At 46.7% G+C, this 17,371-nt stretch overlaps 1 protein-coding gene across 1 annotated transcript; it reads left to right on the top strand.

Moving 5' to 3' along the window:
- Positions 1 to 13,718: 13,718 nt before the first annotated feature.
- On the top strand, positions 13,719 to 15,158 carry LOC130477064 (zinc finger protein OZF-like; the record flags this gene model as incomplete). Its single annotated transcript, XM_056849092.1, has 1 exon — positions 13,719 to 15,158. A coding segment is annotated over one exon (1,440 nt), but the record flags the coding sequence as incomplete, so codon positions are not given.
- Positions 15,159 to 17,371: the final 2,213 nt, after the last annotated feature.

The raw sequence follows: 17,371 nt of genomic DNA, 5'->3' as shown, positions 1-17,371 counted from the left end.
AAATCTTATAACTGCTCACAGTGTGGAAACAGCTTTGCTTCAAGTTCAGTCCTTCCCGTCCATCAGCGTATCCACACTGGGGAGAAACCTTATAAATGCTTGCAGTGTGGTAAGGGCTGTGCTTCGAGTTCACATCTTTCTGCCCATCAACGTTTGCACGCTGGTGAGAAACCTCATAAATGTTTGCAGTGTGGAAAGAGCGTTGCTCTGAATTCACAGCTTACTATCCATCAGTGTATCCACACTGAGGAGAAACCTTATCAATGCTTGCAGTGTGGAAAGAGCTTTGATTGGCGTTCACAGCTTACTAGACATCAGCGTATCCACACTGGGGAGAAACCTTATCAATGCTTGCAATGTGGAAAGAGCTTTGCTTGTAGTTCAAGTCTTACTTTGCATCAACGTATCCACACTGGGGAGAAACCATATAAATGTTTGGATTGTGGAAAGAGCTTTGCTTCAAGTTCACAGCTTACTGTTCATCAACGTTTGCACACCGGGGAGAAGCCTTATAAATGCTTGCAGTGTGGAAAGGGCTTTGCTTCGAGTTCACATCTTACTGTCCATCAGCGTTTGCACACTGGGGAGAAACCTTACAAATGCTTGCAGTGTGGAAAGGGCTTTGCTTCGAGTTCAAATCTTACTGCCCATCAGCATATCCATACTGTGAAGTAACCTTATAACTGCTTGGAGGTTGGAAAGAACTTTGCTCGGAGTTCAGAGCTTACTGTCCATCAGCGTATCCATACTGGGGAGAAATCTTATGCTAATTTGTATATGATAGACTTTGAAACTATTTTTTTTAATTTTCCAACAATCCTTTTTTTTCACACATTCTGACCTTCAAACGTTATATTGATTATTTATTTTTTATCTTTGATTCGGCTGAACAGTTTGCATCATTTAAGAAATGAATTAACTCTCTTGATAGTAATCTTACTTTTTCTGGCACATTTAGCAATACATCTTTGCCTTTTTTGGACCTTGATGTTTTCATCATGGAGCATAGGACCATAGCTGTAAAACCTTATCGAAAGCCTATAGCTAGAAATGCAGCTTTGCATTATTCTTCCTTTCACCCTCCCCATGTGGTCGGAACTTACCTTATAGTCATTACCTTAGACTGGAAAAAAAAAAGCTATAAGTGAACATGATTATATTGTGGCTGCAGATAGTCTTGACACTGCTCTACAGGCTAAAGGGTGTCCTCTACATATATTGAGGACTGCTAGGAGTAGAGCTGACAAATGTCCCCACAGTATGTTAATTAATAAGACCATGAATAGAACCCAAAATAACGAGAAACAACCAAGCAATGTATGCTGGTCTTTGCAATATAGTCTACGCTCATATTAGTTAACAAAATTGTAAAAAAACATTGGCATATAGGTCAGTCACTTCCTGGCTGTCAAAATCTACCCACTACACAGGACTACACAGGACTCGTGCCATGGGGGATTTTGTGATCCGATCACAAAAATCCGATCCCGCCCTTCTGCCCTAGGTCATTTCAAATGCGGGTCCTTTTTGGTCTGTTCTCTGTGTCTTCCTGTTAAAGACCTTAGTGAAACGTCTACTGGTTTTAAATTTGTTTTACATCAGTTTTCAAATTGTTCCTCCAAATGTGTGGTTTATTCCATAGTGTGCCCCTGTAAAATGATGTATATAGGCAGCACCGTGAGGTCTATTCGCACACGCATAGGGGAACACAGGTCCGCATTCAGTTAAAAGTCAAAGAAGCTCTGCTAGTGAGCCATTTTCTTGAACAGGGACACAGTGAGAACGACCTTTTGTTTTTTGTAATGTGGCTGTGTCGTTCTCACTCATATAATTACAGGGACGTACAGCATTCTTTGCTCCAAGAGATAAAGTTCATTTTTTTATTTCACACTGTTGCCTCTTTGGATTGTTACTCTCAAGTCACGCTCCCTCTCAAAGCCGCATGAGTTCTTCTTGAGCTGCGCTACTTACATAGGAGCTCTTACGGATTCTGTGGACACTCTTGGACACTCCAGGGCTACTTTCAGTGCCCATGTTAAGTGTGTTTTGTGTTGTGCTATTTGTGATTGTTTAGACTGCTTGTATTGTTATATTCTTAGTTTATATATTTTGAATTTGAGCCCACGTGCTGTTTCTTTGTTTGAGTATCTCATTATACAGCGTAGGGATTCTTTTCTAATTGCAGTGTGGAAAGAGCTTTGCTTCAGCCTGAGACCTTGGAGGGCCACTGCCTGTCTGCGTAGACAATAATGACTTGATGGACCAAGGGTCTGATTCAGTATAAGGCAGCTTCATGTGTTCATGTGTACCCAGGTACCCATTTCCTCAATCACGTTAGAGCACATGTCGCACTACGTTATTATTTAGCTCAAGCTAACCAAATACCAATCCATCTTGTTCTTCTCTGGTCATCTTCTTGCATGAAACTAATCTCTGCTCTGCTGGCAATGTGGACATTTTAGTACTCTCTTCCCTAGAAGAAAGCCTTGTTCACAGAGTTTTCCTGGGGGAACTTCCGAGCTCCTTCTATGTCCCCTGTATCACGGTCCACTCTGCAAATAGAGGGACCTTGACTCAGTGGTCGATCACCTGCTTCACACAACACCACAGGGCACCTTAGCTTCTGGATCACCCATGTTGACATTTGAGGCAGTCAAGCTGTGCTGCATTTGCTGTGCTTCAGGATAGAACATAGTGTCCCCTTGAATTGTTTCCAAAACACACAGGATGAAAATGCTCAGGTAGAGCGTAGTGGAGGGTGGGGTTTGGGGAGGGACATAAGGAAGGATATAATGCCATAGATTCCACCCTCCAAAGCAGCCATTTTCTCCAGGGGACACAGCTCAGTGGCAGATCTCCTCTGCATATAACGTGGGTATAAATTCCAAATCAATCCCAGTAGACTCCCAGTTTATGCAGGAGGGTTGGCAACCCTACTATAAATAGAGAAACCAGGAACTTCGTAGCAAACTCCTTCAGTGGCTGAACATGCCTCTTTTGACAGCTGCCAAACACTGTGAGCCAAATACTTTCTCTGTTTCCCTATTGAAGTATCAGGCTGAGGTGTTTCACAACACCTACCTCCAAATGAGCCCAGAAACAGAGATGCTGGGGATTGGACCTGGGACTTTATGCATTCCAAGCAGAACTTCTGTCAATGAGCTATGGACCCAGGTCTGTGCGAGGGGGGGGGATGTGGCATTTATATCCAGCTCCCTGAGAATGTCAGTGTATGAAATGGTGCCGTTTGTGGTGTTCTGTACTTGAAAAGTAAGCTCAGGAACCGGCTCTACCTGTCTGCATACAGTGAAATAATGGATGGATAATCGGATCCCTCTTTGCAGATGGTAAACTGATGATAGAATCGTAAAGTTGGAAGAAGCCATTCAGGCCATCCAGTCCAATCCCCTGCTCAATGCAGGGTCAGCGTAGAGCATCCCTGACAAGTGTTTGTCCAGCTGCTGCTTGAAGACTGCCAGTGAGGGGGAGTGACTGCAAATGGACAACCATGTTAGCCTGTCCTTTACAAAATAAAACAACAATTCAGGGTTAAATACGAGCGTTTGGTGAGCCAAAGGCGGAGGTGTTGAAGCTAGCCGACTGTTGTGACTTAGCAGTGCACGATGTCACCTTATGAAAATACCTCTCACACACTGATCTGTTGGCTGCCCAAGTCTCAGGCTGAAGTCTTTCACATCAAGTATTTTAAAACGATCCCTAAATTGGAGATTCCAGGGATTGAATTTGGGACCTGCTGCATGCCCAGCAGATGCTCCATTACTGAGCCAGGGACCCAGGTCTGTGAGTGCTAAAAGGTGCCATTCACTGTGTTCCATACTTGAAAAGTAGCCTGACAAACACTGAACTAATCAATGGTCAATCGGCTCCCTCTTTGCTGACAGGTATGGGAAGGCCATGGTAATCCCTCCTTCCAAAATAAAACAAAAATCCATCATTAAAGACCAGCATTTATGGAGAGCCAAAATAGCAGATGAGGTGTGACTTAAAAAAGGTAAAGGTTATAGGTGCAAGCACCAGGTCATTCTTGACCCATGGGGTGACGTCACATTTTCCAGGCAGATTTTTGTTTTACGGGGTGGTTTGCCAGTGCCTTCCCCAGTCATCTTCCCTTTACCCCCAGCAAGCTGGGTACTCATTTTACAGACCTCGGAAGGATGGAAGACTGAGTCAACCTTGAGCCGGCTACCTGAAACCGACTTCCGTTGGGATCAAACTCAGGTCGTGGGCAGAGCCTTTGACTGCAGTACTGCAGCTTACCACTCTGCGCCACTGGGCTCCTGAGGTGTGACTTAGTCCTGATAATGTTACCTTAACACTGCCGCCGCCACCATGCCACACACAGAGCCCAGTAAGATATGTTAACATGGCAGAGTATCTGACTCTCTGATTCCACTTCATGTATTCCTGGCCAAGCTCCTAAACAGGATTCTTCAGTGAAGTGCAGGGTTAAGAAAAAGCCCTGCTGGATCAGACCAAGGCCCATCAAGTCCCGCAGTCTGTTCACACGGGCCAACCAGGGGCTTCTAGGAAGCCCACAAACAACAGGACTGCAGCAGCTTAACATAGCACCTAATGTAATAGGCATGCTCCTCTGAAACTGGAGGGTTGGAAACAGAGAGTGGAAGGAACCTGTGAGGCCATCTAGTCCAGCTCACGGGGTAAATGCAGGAGGAGGCAGTGAAAGGAGCATTCTCAGAAGGGATTCCAGCCAGACTTGAGCCAGACATAGTTTTGCTTCCCCAGGCCACATCAGCCTTTCAGTCATACTCTTAGAACAGCCTTTCCCAAGTTTTATGGTACGGTGAACCATTAGTTCAAATTGACTTGGCATGGTGACGAGGCTAGGTCTGGCCTAAAGTTTTCGGTGCCCTGGGCAAACAATGACCTAGTGCACTCACCTGGTACAGCATCCCACTCTCCACAGTGGCTAACCATCTGCTGTTGAGAAACCAACAAGCATCGTGCAAAGGGCACTGCTGCCTCCCATTATGATCCCCAAGCAGGTGGCAATGTGACCTACGCGGCCTTTATGTAGGGAGGATCTATTCCATCCCGGGGGGCCCTCTCCTTCTCCCCCCCCCCCCGCCCCAAGAGTCTCACTTGAATAACCATCAGGGCACCTTTCATTTATCAACATGTATGTGCAGTGAAGAAAAATAAAAATTACTGCATGACAAGGAAGGGACTGTTTCCAGGGTCAGATCTTGGTTTCCAAAAGACAAAAGAGGGCAATGGAAAGGGCAGGGTGGCCATAAGGTAGGGCTGGCCCCTGAGCCACTTGCAGAGGCTTTGCAAACCACTCTGGGTCCTGACCCACAGGTTGATAAACACTGTGCTGGAGGACCGAGGCAAGAAACAGTCGTGGGCCAGGAACCAAAGGCTCTCCAGAGCGTGAACCCCACTCCCTCCTATGCACATCTGGGGGGCAGGCATCCCTCCACCTCCCCCAAATCACCTCATAGCAAGTATTTGAAGGGCTGTCCTATGGAGAATAGTGCCAAGTTGTTTTCTGTTGCCCCAGAAGGTCAGACCAGAACTAACGGGTTGAAGTTAAATCAAAAGAGTTTCCATCTAGACATCAGGAAGAATTTTCTAACAGAGCAGTTCCTCAGTGGAACAGGCTTCCCCGGGAGGTGGTGAGCGCTCCTTCCCTGGAGGTTAGATGGCCATCAGTCAGCAATGCTGATTCTATAGCCTTAAGCAGATGATGAGAGGGGACGCATCTTGGCCATCTTCTGGGCATGGAGTAGGGGTCATTGGGTGTGTGTGGGGGAAGCAGTTGGGAATTTCCTGCCTTGTGTAGGGGGTTGGACTAGATTACCCTGGTGGTCTTTTCCAACTCTATGATTCTAAACGGAGATGCTGGGGATTGAACCAGGGACATTATGCATGCCAAGCAGAACCTCTGTCACTGATCCATGGACCCAGATCTGTGTGAGAGGGGGAATTTGGAACTGCCATCAGGGTCTCTTGGAATGTACATATCTGAAACGATAGCCTGATGAATAGGCTCTACCTGTTCACAAACACTGAACTAAGCAATGGGCAATCGGCTTCCTCGTTGCAGCCAGTGAACAGATGGCGATAGAAATGGCGAGGGCATGGTAATGCCTCCTTCCAAAATGAAACAAAAATCAAATATTAAAAACAAGCATTTATGGAGAGCCAGATTAGCAGACCACCGCACACAAACACCAGCGAGATATGTTTGCATGGCAGCAGATTTGAATCTCCGATTCCACTTCATGTATTCCTGGCCAAGCTCCCAAGCAGGAGATTCTTCAGTAAAGCGCAGGTTTAAGAAAAAGCCATGCTGGATCAGACCAAGGCCCATCAAGGCCACCAGTCTGTTCACAAGGGGGCTCTAGGAAGCCCACAAACAAGACGATTGCAGCAGCATTACCCTGCCTATGTTCCACAGCACCTAATATAATAGGCATGCTCCTCTGATACTGGAGGGTGGGAAACAGAGAGCTGTAAGGAACCTTTGAGATCAACTAGTCCAGACCCAGGGTTAATGCAGGAGGAGGCAGTTTACAGAGCATTCTCAATAGGGGTTCCAGCCAGCCTTTGAACCAGATGTAGTTTCACTTCCCCAGAGTTGTCACATCAGCCTTTCAATTGAAGAAAAGGGAAGATAAAAGTCCCTTTTCGCCTTCTGGAGAGAGACAGTCTAAGGGTTAATCTAAGGGTTAAATGGAAGGAGTCCCAGTTCCTAGAGCGGCGTCAACAAAGAAGACCGCTTGAGTTGCAACACTCACTTCCGGCTCCGTTGGGCCACGTGAGTGGGGTTAGGGGAGAGGCAGAGGAGGGAAGCCCCGGCAGGTTTTTAAAAGAGAGATGTAAGCAATAAGAGAATATTTCCTTTGCAAAATATTTCTCTGGCTTCGACAATGGAATAGTCGGGGAGTTTTTTTTTGGGGGGGGGTGGTTTTGGGTGTTGCAAAGACTCCTGCAGAATTCGCCTCCCCGCCTCCATAGTGAAGCAGCGCGAGGTTCTCCAGCCGACCTCGGCAATCCCAAAAAGTCACTCGCTCAGACAGGCAGGCCTAAAGCAGGTAAACGTTTATTCAGGAGGCGCAGATGCAGCATGAGCAACCCACAGGTTCAAAGCTGCTAATGGCGAACCAGACTACAAAACATCACTTTTAAGCATGGAGTCATCCCAGGTGCAAAGCCAAGCGGCCTGGGAATAAAGAGATAACGGTGCCTGGTTGGAAGCAGGGAGGGGGCAAGCCATAATACTGAAGTTGCCTGCTAGAGACTCAAGGGCAGGGCAGGGAGGGAGGAAAGGAGGGAGAACGGCTTGAACAGTTCAGAGCAACCAAAACATGTGATAACATGTGAACAGAAATGGGCCTAACTCGTGTCAAGAGCCTGTCTGGACGGCAGGACTCCAGAGAGCGTGAACATGTCAGAGAAACAAAACCAATAGATACACCTGAACCGCCAAACCAATAGATACACTTGAACAGCACAACCAATAGATAACACTTGAACAGCACAACTGTCGGGCTACAGCTGACAACAACCAATAGATGCACTTGAACAGAAATAAGCATGACTCGGGGCAATAAGCCTGACTCTTGGCCTGACTCTTGACAAGCAGTAAGATTTCTTTGACGTGATTAACCAGGGGGGGGGCTCCATTTCCCCCAAAGAGTTTTCCCATTTCGTCTCTGGAAGCTCCTCTTCCCTGGAGGCAGAGCTGATGAGCCCTTCCGGGGATCCGGTCTCTGCACCTTCTGCTCTTTCATTTTGGGCTTTCAGCTAAGGGTTGCCAGCTCAGGGTTGGGAAGGACCTGGAGATTTGGAGGGTGAAGCCTGAGGAGCGTGGGATTTGGGGAGGCGCCTCAGCAGGTTCACCCTCCAAAGCATCCGCCTGGGGGTTGGCAACCATAATTCAGTTGCTGTCTCCAAGCTAGCAAAATTGATTCTCTTTTTGGCATTTTGGTCTGATCCTTCCCATCAGCCTGGCGTTGTTGTGGGAGGAATATGCAGTCCCAGAAGGTGTGCAAGTTTTCTTTTTGTTGCTCTGGTAGAATAAACTTTTTTTTGGGGGGGGTTCCCCATTCCACTTTCCTATGACTTACTGAAGATGCAGTTCTGTGTTTTAACTCCTGCCAGCAAATCTTCTTTTCTGGGTGACTTCTGTGGCTGGCATGCTTTGGGTGGCCTTTGTAGTTTAGCAACACTTTTATCAAGCTGTGGAGGATCTTTTTAGAAAGCCTTTTGGATCGATCTGTGGAAGGCGGAAGGTCAGAAGAAATGGGAATCTGAGGAGTCATTACTAATTCATTCTCTGTGGGCTGCTGCTGCTTTCTTTAGCTTCCTCTTCATTTTTGTTTAATGTTTTTAGATATCGTTTACACCCCACTTTTCTCCCCAAAAGTGGCCTGCCACGTTCTCCCCTTCTCCATACAAGAACCCTGTAAGGTATGTCAGCCTGACAGTGTGCGATTGGCCCAGGGTCCCCCAGGTAGCATTTGTGGCAGGTTGGGGATGCATCTGCACTGCTTGCTCCCTCCTGCTCTTTATTCATTCATTCCAGTGTTTGTCTATTGTAGCAAAATAAAACAGGAGTTCAGAATACTTGATTCTAGAATGAGCTTTCATGAATCAGAGCACACTTCTTCAGATGCAGATGTCATATGTGTGTGTGTGTGTGTTTGCGTGTGTATAAGATCTTGGCTTTGCAGCAGGTCACAGATCTGGCACTTGTCTTTATAGAAGAATCTGGCAGTGGAGGAAGGTGATCTGCTAGTCCAGGTGGAGGCTCTTTGGAGTAGAAGGGAGGATGTGGGGAGAGCCAGACTCAGCTGAATCAAGAAAAGGCCTTGATGCCACCAAGGCTGGGAGCAGAGGGGAGATCTCGGAAGGAGCCGTGCAGAAGACCCAAGAAGAGAACAACGTCCACCTTCCAGATGTGTATTTCCAGCAATTCAGGCAATTCCACTACCAGGAGGCCGAGGGGCCTCGAGAGGTCTGCAGCCGACTCTACCATCTCTGCTGCCAGTGGCTGAAGCCAGAAAGGAACAGCAAGAAGGAGATGCTGGACCTGGTGATCCTGGAGCAGTTCCTGGCTGTCCTGCCCCCGGCGATGGAGAACTGGGTCAGGGACTGTGGGCCAGAGACCAGTTCCCAGGCGGTGGCCCTGGCAGAAGGCTTCCTCCTGAGCCAGGCAGAGGACAAGAAATGGGACCAGCAGGTGAGACTTTTTCATCTAGATAGTGTGTAGGGGCACAGAATATACTAAGAATCCCCACAGGTTGCCCAGACATACTGGAAATCTTCCAAGGAACGGGATAAATTTTCTGGCCCTTCGTTAGTTCATTTTCTGATCTCTCTCCCCTTCCTCAATTCTCCACTCTTGTTTCAGATGCGGGCACCATTAGCCAAAGTGGCTACTTGCTTCCCCCAGATAGATGGGGCGCCAGCTGACCCCAGGCAGAGTCTTCTGTTCTGGGTGGCCTCTCAGGAGTCTGACCGAGAAGCCTCCTTGCCAGGTAACATCTCAGGCAGACTCATTCCGCTGGATTTCCTTCTTCAGCAGCGTGAAATCTGTGGCCTGTTTTTCTGATCCACTGATTTTGTGATTGCTGCCTGCGGACTTTCCAGTCAGCATTCCCTGCCCCCACCCCAGGGCTGCCAATCTCCAGATGGAGCCTGGAGATCTCCTGGAATTACAACTGATCTTCCAACTTTAGAAATCAGTTCCCCTGGAGAAAACGGCTGCTTTGAAGGGTAGATTCTATGGCCCGATACCCTGTTGAGCTCACTCCCCTCTCCAACTGCTGGCCTTCCCAGACTTCACCCCCCAACCTCCAGGAATTTCCCAACCTGGAGCTGGCCACCTTATGCCCTCTATTACCTTTTTAAAAGATTCACACAATGTCCTTGTGTTCTCATCCACTTGCTGGGTTTTCTCCTATTTCATAGTGTCTTTTTTCCCATGCTGGCTTTTGTACCACCTTTCTGGAAAGGCCATATTCCAAGAGAATTTGTTCGCAATGTGAACAGGAAGGTGTGGTATTTTTTTTTAACCTCCTGAACCACATCTGTAGCATTTTTCCTCCATATCCTCCCGTTGCCTTCCACCTCAAGCAGCAAGCTTTTAGCTAGCTTTTTTGGTTGTTACATCAGAACATAAGAAAGGCCCTGTTGGATCAGACCAAGGCTCATCAAGTCCAGCAGTCTGTTCACACAGTGGCCAACCAGGTGCCTCTAGGAAGCTCCCAAACAAGATGACTGCAGCAGCACCATCCTGCCTGTGTTCCACAGCACCCAAGGTAATAGGCATGCTCCTCTGATCCTGGAGAGAATAGGTATGCATCATGACTAGTATCCATTTTTACTAGTAGCCATGGATAGCCCTCTCCTCATGAACATATTCGCTGGTAGCAGTTATGTTGCATAAAGATGAAGTTAGTTTCAGCATGCAAAGTAGCATTTTATGGAGCACCCATGAGCCAATATGAGGAGAATGGTTTTTGTTTCACAGAAGAAGGGGAGGGGGCCGTGGCTCAGTGGTAGAGAATCTGCTTGGCATGCAAAAGGTCCCAAGTTAAATCCCTGGCATCTCCAGTTAAAAAGGACCAGGCAGGAGGTGATGTGAAAGACCACTGCCTGAGACCCCGGAGAGCTGCTGCCAGTCTGAGTAGACAATACTGACCTTGATGGACCCATGGTAGGATTCAGTACAAGGCAGCCTCATGTATGCGTTCAAGAAACTGGACTGCCAAATAAAGGAGAGGATGTCTTCCAGTTCCCTTTTTGTCCCTCACAGATGGCGGAGCGACACAGGGGATATATTCCATGCCGTCTCTTTGGGGTGGAGGGAAAACAGATTCTGCGCAGCCGGACTCGGTAAGTGTGGAGCTTTGGAAAAGGCCCCTGGGTGCCTCCCTGGGCCTCAGAGAATTTCTCTCTCTGCCCTTTTGGTACCTTTTGTGCTGCTCAGGATGACAATGTCAGACGAAAGTTTGCATTCTGGAAGCGAATGTTGTGCCTTTGTCAGTTTCAAAACCTAAAGAGTGTTTAGTATGTATATTTAGGAGGGTTATTAAGTTCTGCTGTTTGAAATTTAGAGAACCAGTATAGCGTAGTGGTTAAGAGCACCGGACTCTAATCTGGAGAACCAGATTTGTTTTCCCCGCTCCTCCACATGAAGCCTGCTGGGTGACCTTGGGCCAGTCACAGTTCCCTCTGAACTCTCTCAGCCCACATTGAGGCAGGCAATGGTAAACCACCTCCAAACGTCTTTTGTCTTGAAAACCCTATGGGGTCGCCATAAGTCAGCTGTGACTTGACGGCACTTTCCACCACTAGTTGAAATGTACAATGTCTGTTGTTTAGGAATGAACTGGTATAGCAGTGGTTGAATGGGTAGCCCTGTGCCCAATGAGGGTGAGACCCCTGTTAGAAAATGGGATGGGGGGTCACAGTATGGGGACTGGCATTGGGGGGCATTAGTTCAGGCTACAGAGAAGAGGTGATGGATTCTGTTGTTGGACCTCCCGAGGAACCGGTTGGCCACTGTGTGAGACAGGATGCTGGACTAGAAGGACCGCTGGCCTGATTCAGCAGGTCTTTTCTTATGAGTCAGAAAGGTTTTGGTGTTAAAAGAAGAAGGAAAACGTTAGATAATGTTTGTTATTTGGTCACAATGAAGGTTTTGCTTCATGCCCTTTTGTGCACACCGCCCTCTTACCAAGGAGCAAGGCAGGAAACAAGTTGAATAATGTTAGGAGCATCTTTCAGGAATCTTAGAATCATAGAGTTGGAAGGAACCTCCATCTAGTCCAACCCCCTGCACATAGCAGGAAATTCACAACCCCAGTGACCCCTTCCCTATGCCCAGAGGAAGGCAAAAAACCTCCAGGATCCCTGGCCAATCTGGCCTGGAGGAAAATTCCTTCCTGACCCCAAAGTAGTAGTAGAAGAGTTGGTTCATATCCCCCTGCTTTTCTCTACCTTTAAGGAGTCTTGAAGTGGCTTACAATCGCCTTCCCTTTCCCTCCCAGCAATAGCCACCTTGTGAGGTAGGTGGGGCTGAGAGAGTTCGGAGAGAACTATGACTAACCCAAGATAACCCAGCAGTCTTCATGTGTAGGAGTGGGGAATTAAGCCCAGTTTTCCAGATTAGAGTCCCCCACTCTTAACCACTACACCATGCTGGCTCTCCATCAGCATTACCCTGGGCATGTAAGAAAGGGCCGTGAGAGCCAAGCACTGACACAACCCTTCCTGCTCACAGAGTCAGCATTTCTGTCAGATGGCCATCTAGCCTCTAGTTAAAAACCTCCAAAGAAGCCCATCACTTTCTGAGAAAGCCTGTTCCACTGAGGAACCACTCTAACTGCCAGGATGTTCTTCTTAATGTTTAGCTGAAAACTCTTTTGATTTAATTTCAGCCCATTGTTTATGGTCCTGAATCCTGTGAGAGGATGTAGAGAGTTTTCCTGAACTAGCCTTGGGCTTGTGTGCCCAAGGAAAAGAACTCTTATATTAGAGAGCCACTGAGGAACAGTAATCTCGGCGTTGGACAAAGTCTGGAGAAACTCAGTTTAAAATCCTCTCTCCTCTGTGAAACCTGTTGAAAATTTTGAGCCCTGCTGTCTCTCTCTCTGCCTAGCCTACCTTGCAAGAATGTTGGGAGGATAAAGTGGGGGAGAGGAGAACTTTCACTGCCACTCTGGCCTCTTTAGAAGAAGGGAAGGTTTTAAAAAAATGGGAGAATGGACAATTTTCTTTGCCTTTCAGTGTCTGGTGACCTTCGATGAGGTGTCTGTGTCTTTCACCCTGGAGGAGTGGGCTCTGCTGGATCCGGACCAAAGAGCCTTGTATGTCGAAGTCATGCTGGAGAATTGTGGGAATGTGGCCACTCTAGGTAAGCCTCTTGTGTTCTTGCAATCTGCAAACTAAAAGGGTTCCCCCCACACAATGGCTTGACAAGGTCTGAATGTGCTCATTACCCATGAGAAGCAACAGAATATCAAGTGTGGGTGAGTTTCCATTGTAAAAAAATATGTTTGGAAATATCACGATTAGTTTCAAGAGGTTTCATTTGGCATTGTATTAATGATTCTTCTTCCTTGGTACCTGAGGAGTTAGTATTCAGGAAGAGCCCTGCTGGATTAGACCATTGGTCCATCTGGTCCAGTCTCCCATTTCCTGCAGAGGCCAACCAGACAGCCTGAAATTTCACAAGCAGAGGAATACAGGCCAGTGACTTCTCCTATTGCTGTTTCTTCCTGCTGAAAGAGATTGCTCTGAACTTAGAGTTTCTGTATAGTGATCATAGCTAAGTACTCTTTATGCAACTATCCTTCAATAAATAATTAGTAGAGTTAATGGGGAGGTAAATCCTGCCATAGATGAAAGTCTTTTCTGTTTTGTCAGTATCAAGAACAGCTAACTGCATCATATTGTCAGCCTCGCTCTGATCACACCTAGGCTAGTCTGCTGCAGAACAATCAATCTGGGTCTGCCTTTGAAGACTGTTCAGAAACTTCGGCTGGCACAGGTGTTAAAGATGCTTTTGCTTCAGATCTTACCATCTTCCTTTCTTTCTTTCAGCAGGCAATGGGTGGAAGATCAAAGCAGAAGGGGAACCACACCAGGTCTCATGTGATGCAGCCAAATTTACAAAAGAGAAACGGCGAAGAAGAAAAATTGAAGTGGAACAGAAGAAGGGGAATGTCTCCTCCGCTTCTCATGGTGCTGAGTCCCAGGACATCCCCCCAGCCCAAGGAAAGAACACATGCCCTGTGTGTGGGAGAACATTCACTTATAAATCAATCTTTGATACGCACTGGAGAATCCACACTGGTGAAAAACCATTTAAGTGCTTGGAGTGTGGAAAGAGCTTCACGCAAAGCACCACCCTTACATTACATATGAGAACACACACCGGTGAGAAGCCATACATTTGCCTGAAATGCGGGAAGAAGTTTAGCCGTAGCTCAACCCTCTCATCACATAAAAGAATTCACACTGGAGAAAAACCATACAAATGTTTAGACTGTGGGAAAAGCTTCCGATGGTACACATGCTTTACTTTACATCAAAGAAACCATTCGCACACATGTTCTGAAGGTGGAAAGAGCATCAACTGGAAGTGCAACTTTTCCCAATCAAAAATGCACCTAGGAGAAAAACCATATAAATGTACAGATTGCGGAAAGACTTTCAGAAAAAGAACAGATCTGAATTCCCATCAAAGAATTCACACTGGGGAAAAACCCTACAAATGCTCAGAATGTGGGAAAACTTTCAGATGGAATACTCAACTGAGCTTACATCAAAGAATGCACACAGGGGAAGAACCGTATAAATGCTCCCAGTGTGGAAAGAGCTTCAGTCGGAATACGCACCTCAATTCACATCAAAGACTCCACACAGGGGAGAAACCGTATAAATGTCCCGAATGCGGAAAAAGCTTTAGCTGGAGACGTAACCTGTTGTCCCATCAAAAAATCCACTTGGTAGAAAAACCATATAAATGCTCAGATTGTGAGAAGAGTTTTGGAAACAGAACAGATCTTAATTCCCATCAAAGGATTCACACAGGGGAGAAACCTTGTAAGTGCTCAGAGTGTGGAGAAACCTTCAGTTGGAGTACTCAGCTGTCTTCACATCGAAGAACACACACCGGGGAGGATCGGTTCAAATGCTCCGAATGTGGGAAAAGTTTCAGCCGGAGCACAAGCCTTTCTTCTCACCAAAGAATCCACACAGGGGAGAAACCGTATGAATGCTTGCAGTGCGGGAAGAGCTTCAGTCGGAGCACGTATCTCACCTCACACCAAAGGATTCACACTGGAGAGAAACCTTACCAGTGCTCAGAATGTGGAAGAGGTTTCAGCCAGAGCGCTCACCTTGCTTCCCATCAGCGGATCCATACGGGGGAGAAACCGTTTCAGTGTTCCGAGTGCGGGAGGAGCTTCAGTCAAAGACGAAACCTTGCATCCCATCAGAAGATCCATTCAGGGGACAAACCATATCAATGCCTGGAGTGTGGAAAGAGCTTCATTCAGAGGAGAACCCTTATTTCCCATCAGAGAATGCACACAGGGGAGGCTCCTGCAGATCCTAAAAATGCTCCCAGTATACAGTGGACAGCAGATGGATCATAAAGTGTATCTGATGTTCAAGGATTCACATCTAGCCAAGACCATATAAACAATCAGAGTTGACATTTTCTGTCCGACAGAACCCCTGTGTCCAACAGAGAATCCATGCAGAGAACAATGGTGTAAACATGTATTAGCTAACCACGAGGCACCTCCATGTGTTTGGCAAGCACACCTCAACTAGAATAATGTTGGAGCTGTCCCTAAAAGCTGAAATGACTAAACTGAGGCTATGGTACTTTGGTCACATTATGAGAAGACAAGAGTCACTGGAAAAGACAAAAATGCTAGGAAAAGCTGAAGGCAGCAGGAAAAGAGGAAGACCCAACATGAGATGGACTGACTCCATCAAGGAAGCCATGGCCCTCAGTTTGCAAGACCTCAGCAAGGCTGTTGATAGGATGTTTTGGAGGACATTGATTCATAGGGTTGCCATGAGTTGGAAGTAACTTAACACACACAATATTGGAGCAGCTGTGGATTTTCCTGGTCCCTTCAGGTGTGTTAACTTTTCCATCCAGTAGTCAGACAAGTCCCTCACCTGATGGGACACCTCCAGGCTGACAGCTGCTGTCACAAAGGGAGAGAACATTGGGCTGAATCTTGGGACTTTCTCCTGGGGAGTGAGCAAGACTCCTCTTTACTAGAAGAAACACTATTTGGTTTCCAACCTGTAACAAATCTCTGAAGTGATATTCTACCTTAACAGCTCCATCATACAACTGCACTTGGGGAAACAGATGGACCTGCTAACAAACATTTTGGTCAAATAGGATAGCATTTGCTGCTCTTATTGGCTGACATGTGGTTCACACATATTGTGGGTGTAATGCTTGCTGCTAGGGCTTCATGTAGAACTGTTGTTGCGAAGAGTTGTTCTAAGGGACAAGACATTTTTATGTTTCATGTGATATACTGGATAGGGTAGCAATGTGGAGAGAGCCAGTGTGGTGCAGTAGTTAAGGTGTCGGACTAGGATCTGGGAAACCCAGGTTAGAATCCCCACACTGCCAGGGAAACTTGCTGGGTGACCTGGGGCCAGACACACTCACTCAGCCTAGCCTACCTCACAAGGCTGTTGTGAGGATAAAATGGAGGCGAGGAGTATGATGTAAGTTGCTTTGGGTCCCCACTGAGGAGAAAGGTGGGGTATAAGTGAAGTAATTAAAAAAAAGTAAGAATAAGGATTGTCCTATAATCTTTTTTTTATTACAGTCCTCAAGTTTTGGAAGGCTGAATAGGAGGGATGGAATGAAAGTGAGCCTTAACCATCCAGATGGCCTTGGTACTCCTGAGCCTCCCTTTCCCTTCCCCTTGTTCCCTTTTTTCTTCCCCTCCCTCTTCTTTTTTATCTTCCCCCTTTTTCCCTCCCCCCACCCAGCTGGCTCTTTTCCTTTTCCTGGATCTCTTCTTGTCTCAACTCCTTGAGGTGAGGGTGGTGCCGTAGTTAAGACTGGTGGGCTCTAATCTGGAGAACCAGGTTTGATTCCCCACTCCTCCACATGAAGCCTGCTGGGTGGCCTTGGGCTAGTCACAGTTCTCTCAGAACTCTCTCAGCCCCACCTACCTCTCAAGGTGTCTGTTATGGGGAGATTGTGGGGAAGGAGATTGTAAACCGCTTTGAGACTCCTTAAAGGTAGAGAAATGCGGGGTGTAAAAACCAACTGTCCTTCTAGATCATTGTTGATCCTCTGCCTAGGATAATTTATGAACCCACCTCATCATCAGGAAAAAATAGTATTATATAAAAAATAATTATATGTTTTTTAACTTATATTGTATTGTATATATTGATTGTTGGAAGCTGTCCTGAGCTTGACTTGGTTGGGAAAGGGTGGGGTATAAAATAAATAAATAACTTGCCTTCTGCAGAGGCTGCCACAGGGGTGAGTAACTCCCTGTGGGGTGACATGTGATTGATTGCAGAGGGTAAGATTGAGGAGATCTGAAAGTCCCTTTGCAGCCTGGAAGATTACTTTGGTCCCTTTGGATCAACTTTTCTGAGGACATTAAGTTGAGGGCTGGCTGCCATAAGTGGGGGCAATTATAGAAGTGTATTTATCTGGGCTGTTGTTTGGTATGCAATTTTCACATCTGGGTGAACTGTTAGAAGGGTAAGCTAGTATTTGTGTGTTGTTCTTTAAATTAGGTTTTCAAGTTGTCTGGGTGTTTGTGGTTGCCAAGGGTGGGAGGTGGGGATGTACTATGATTTATAT

This window comes from Euleptes europaea, chromosome 1 (genome assembly GCF_029931775.1).
Source record: "Euleptes europaea isolate rEulEur1 chromosome 1, rEulEur1.hap1, whole genome shotgun sequence".
Taxonomy (NCBI): domain Eukaryota; kingdom Metazoa; phylum Chordata; class Lepidosauria; order Squamata; family Sphaerodactylidae; genus Euleptes; species Euleptes europaea.
This window is presented reverse-complemented; position numbering and strand designations above follow the sequence as displayed.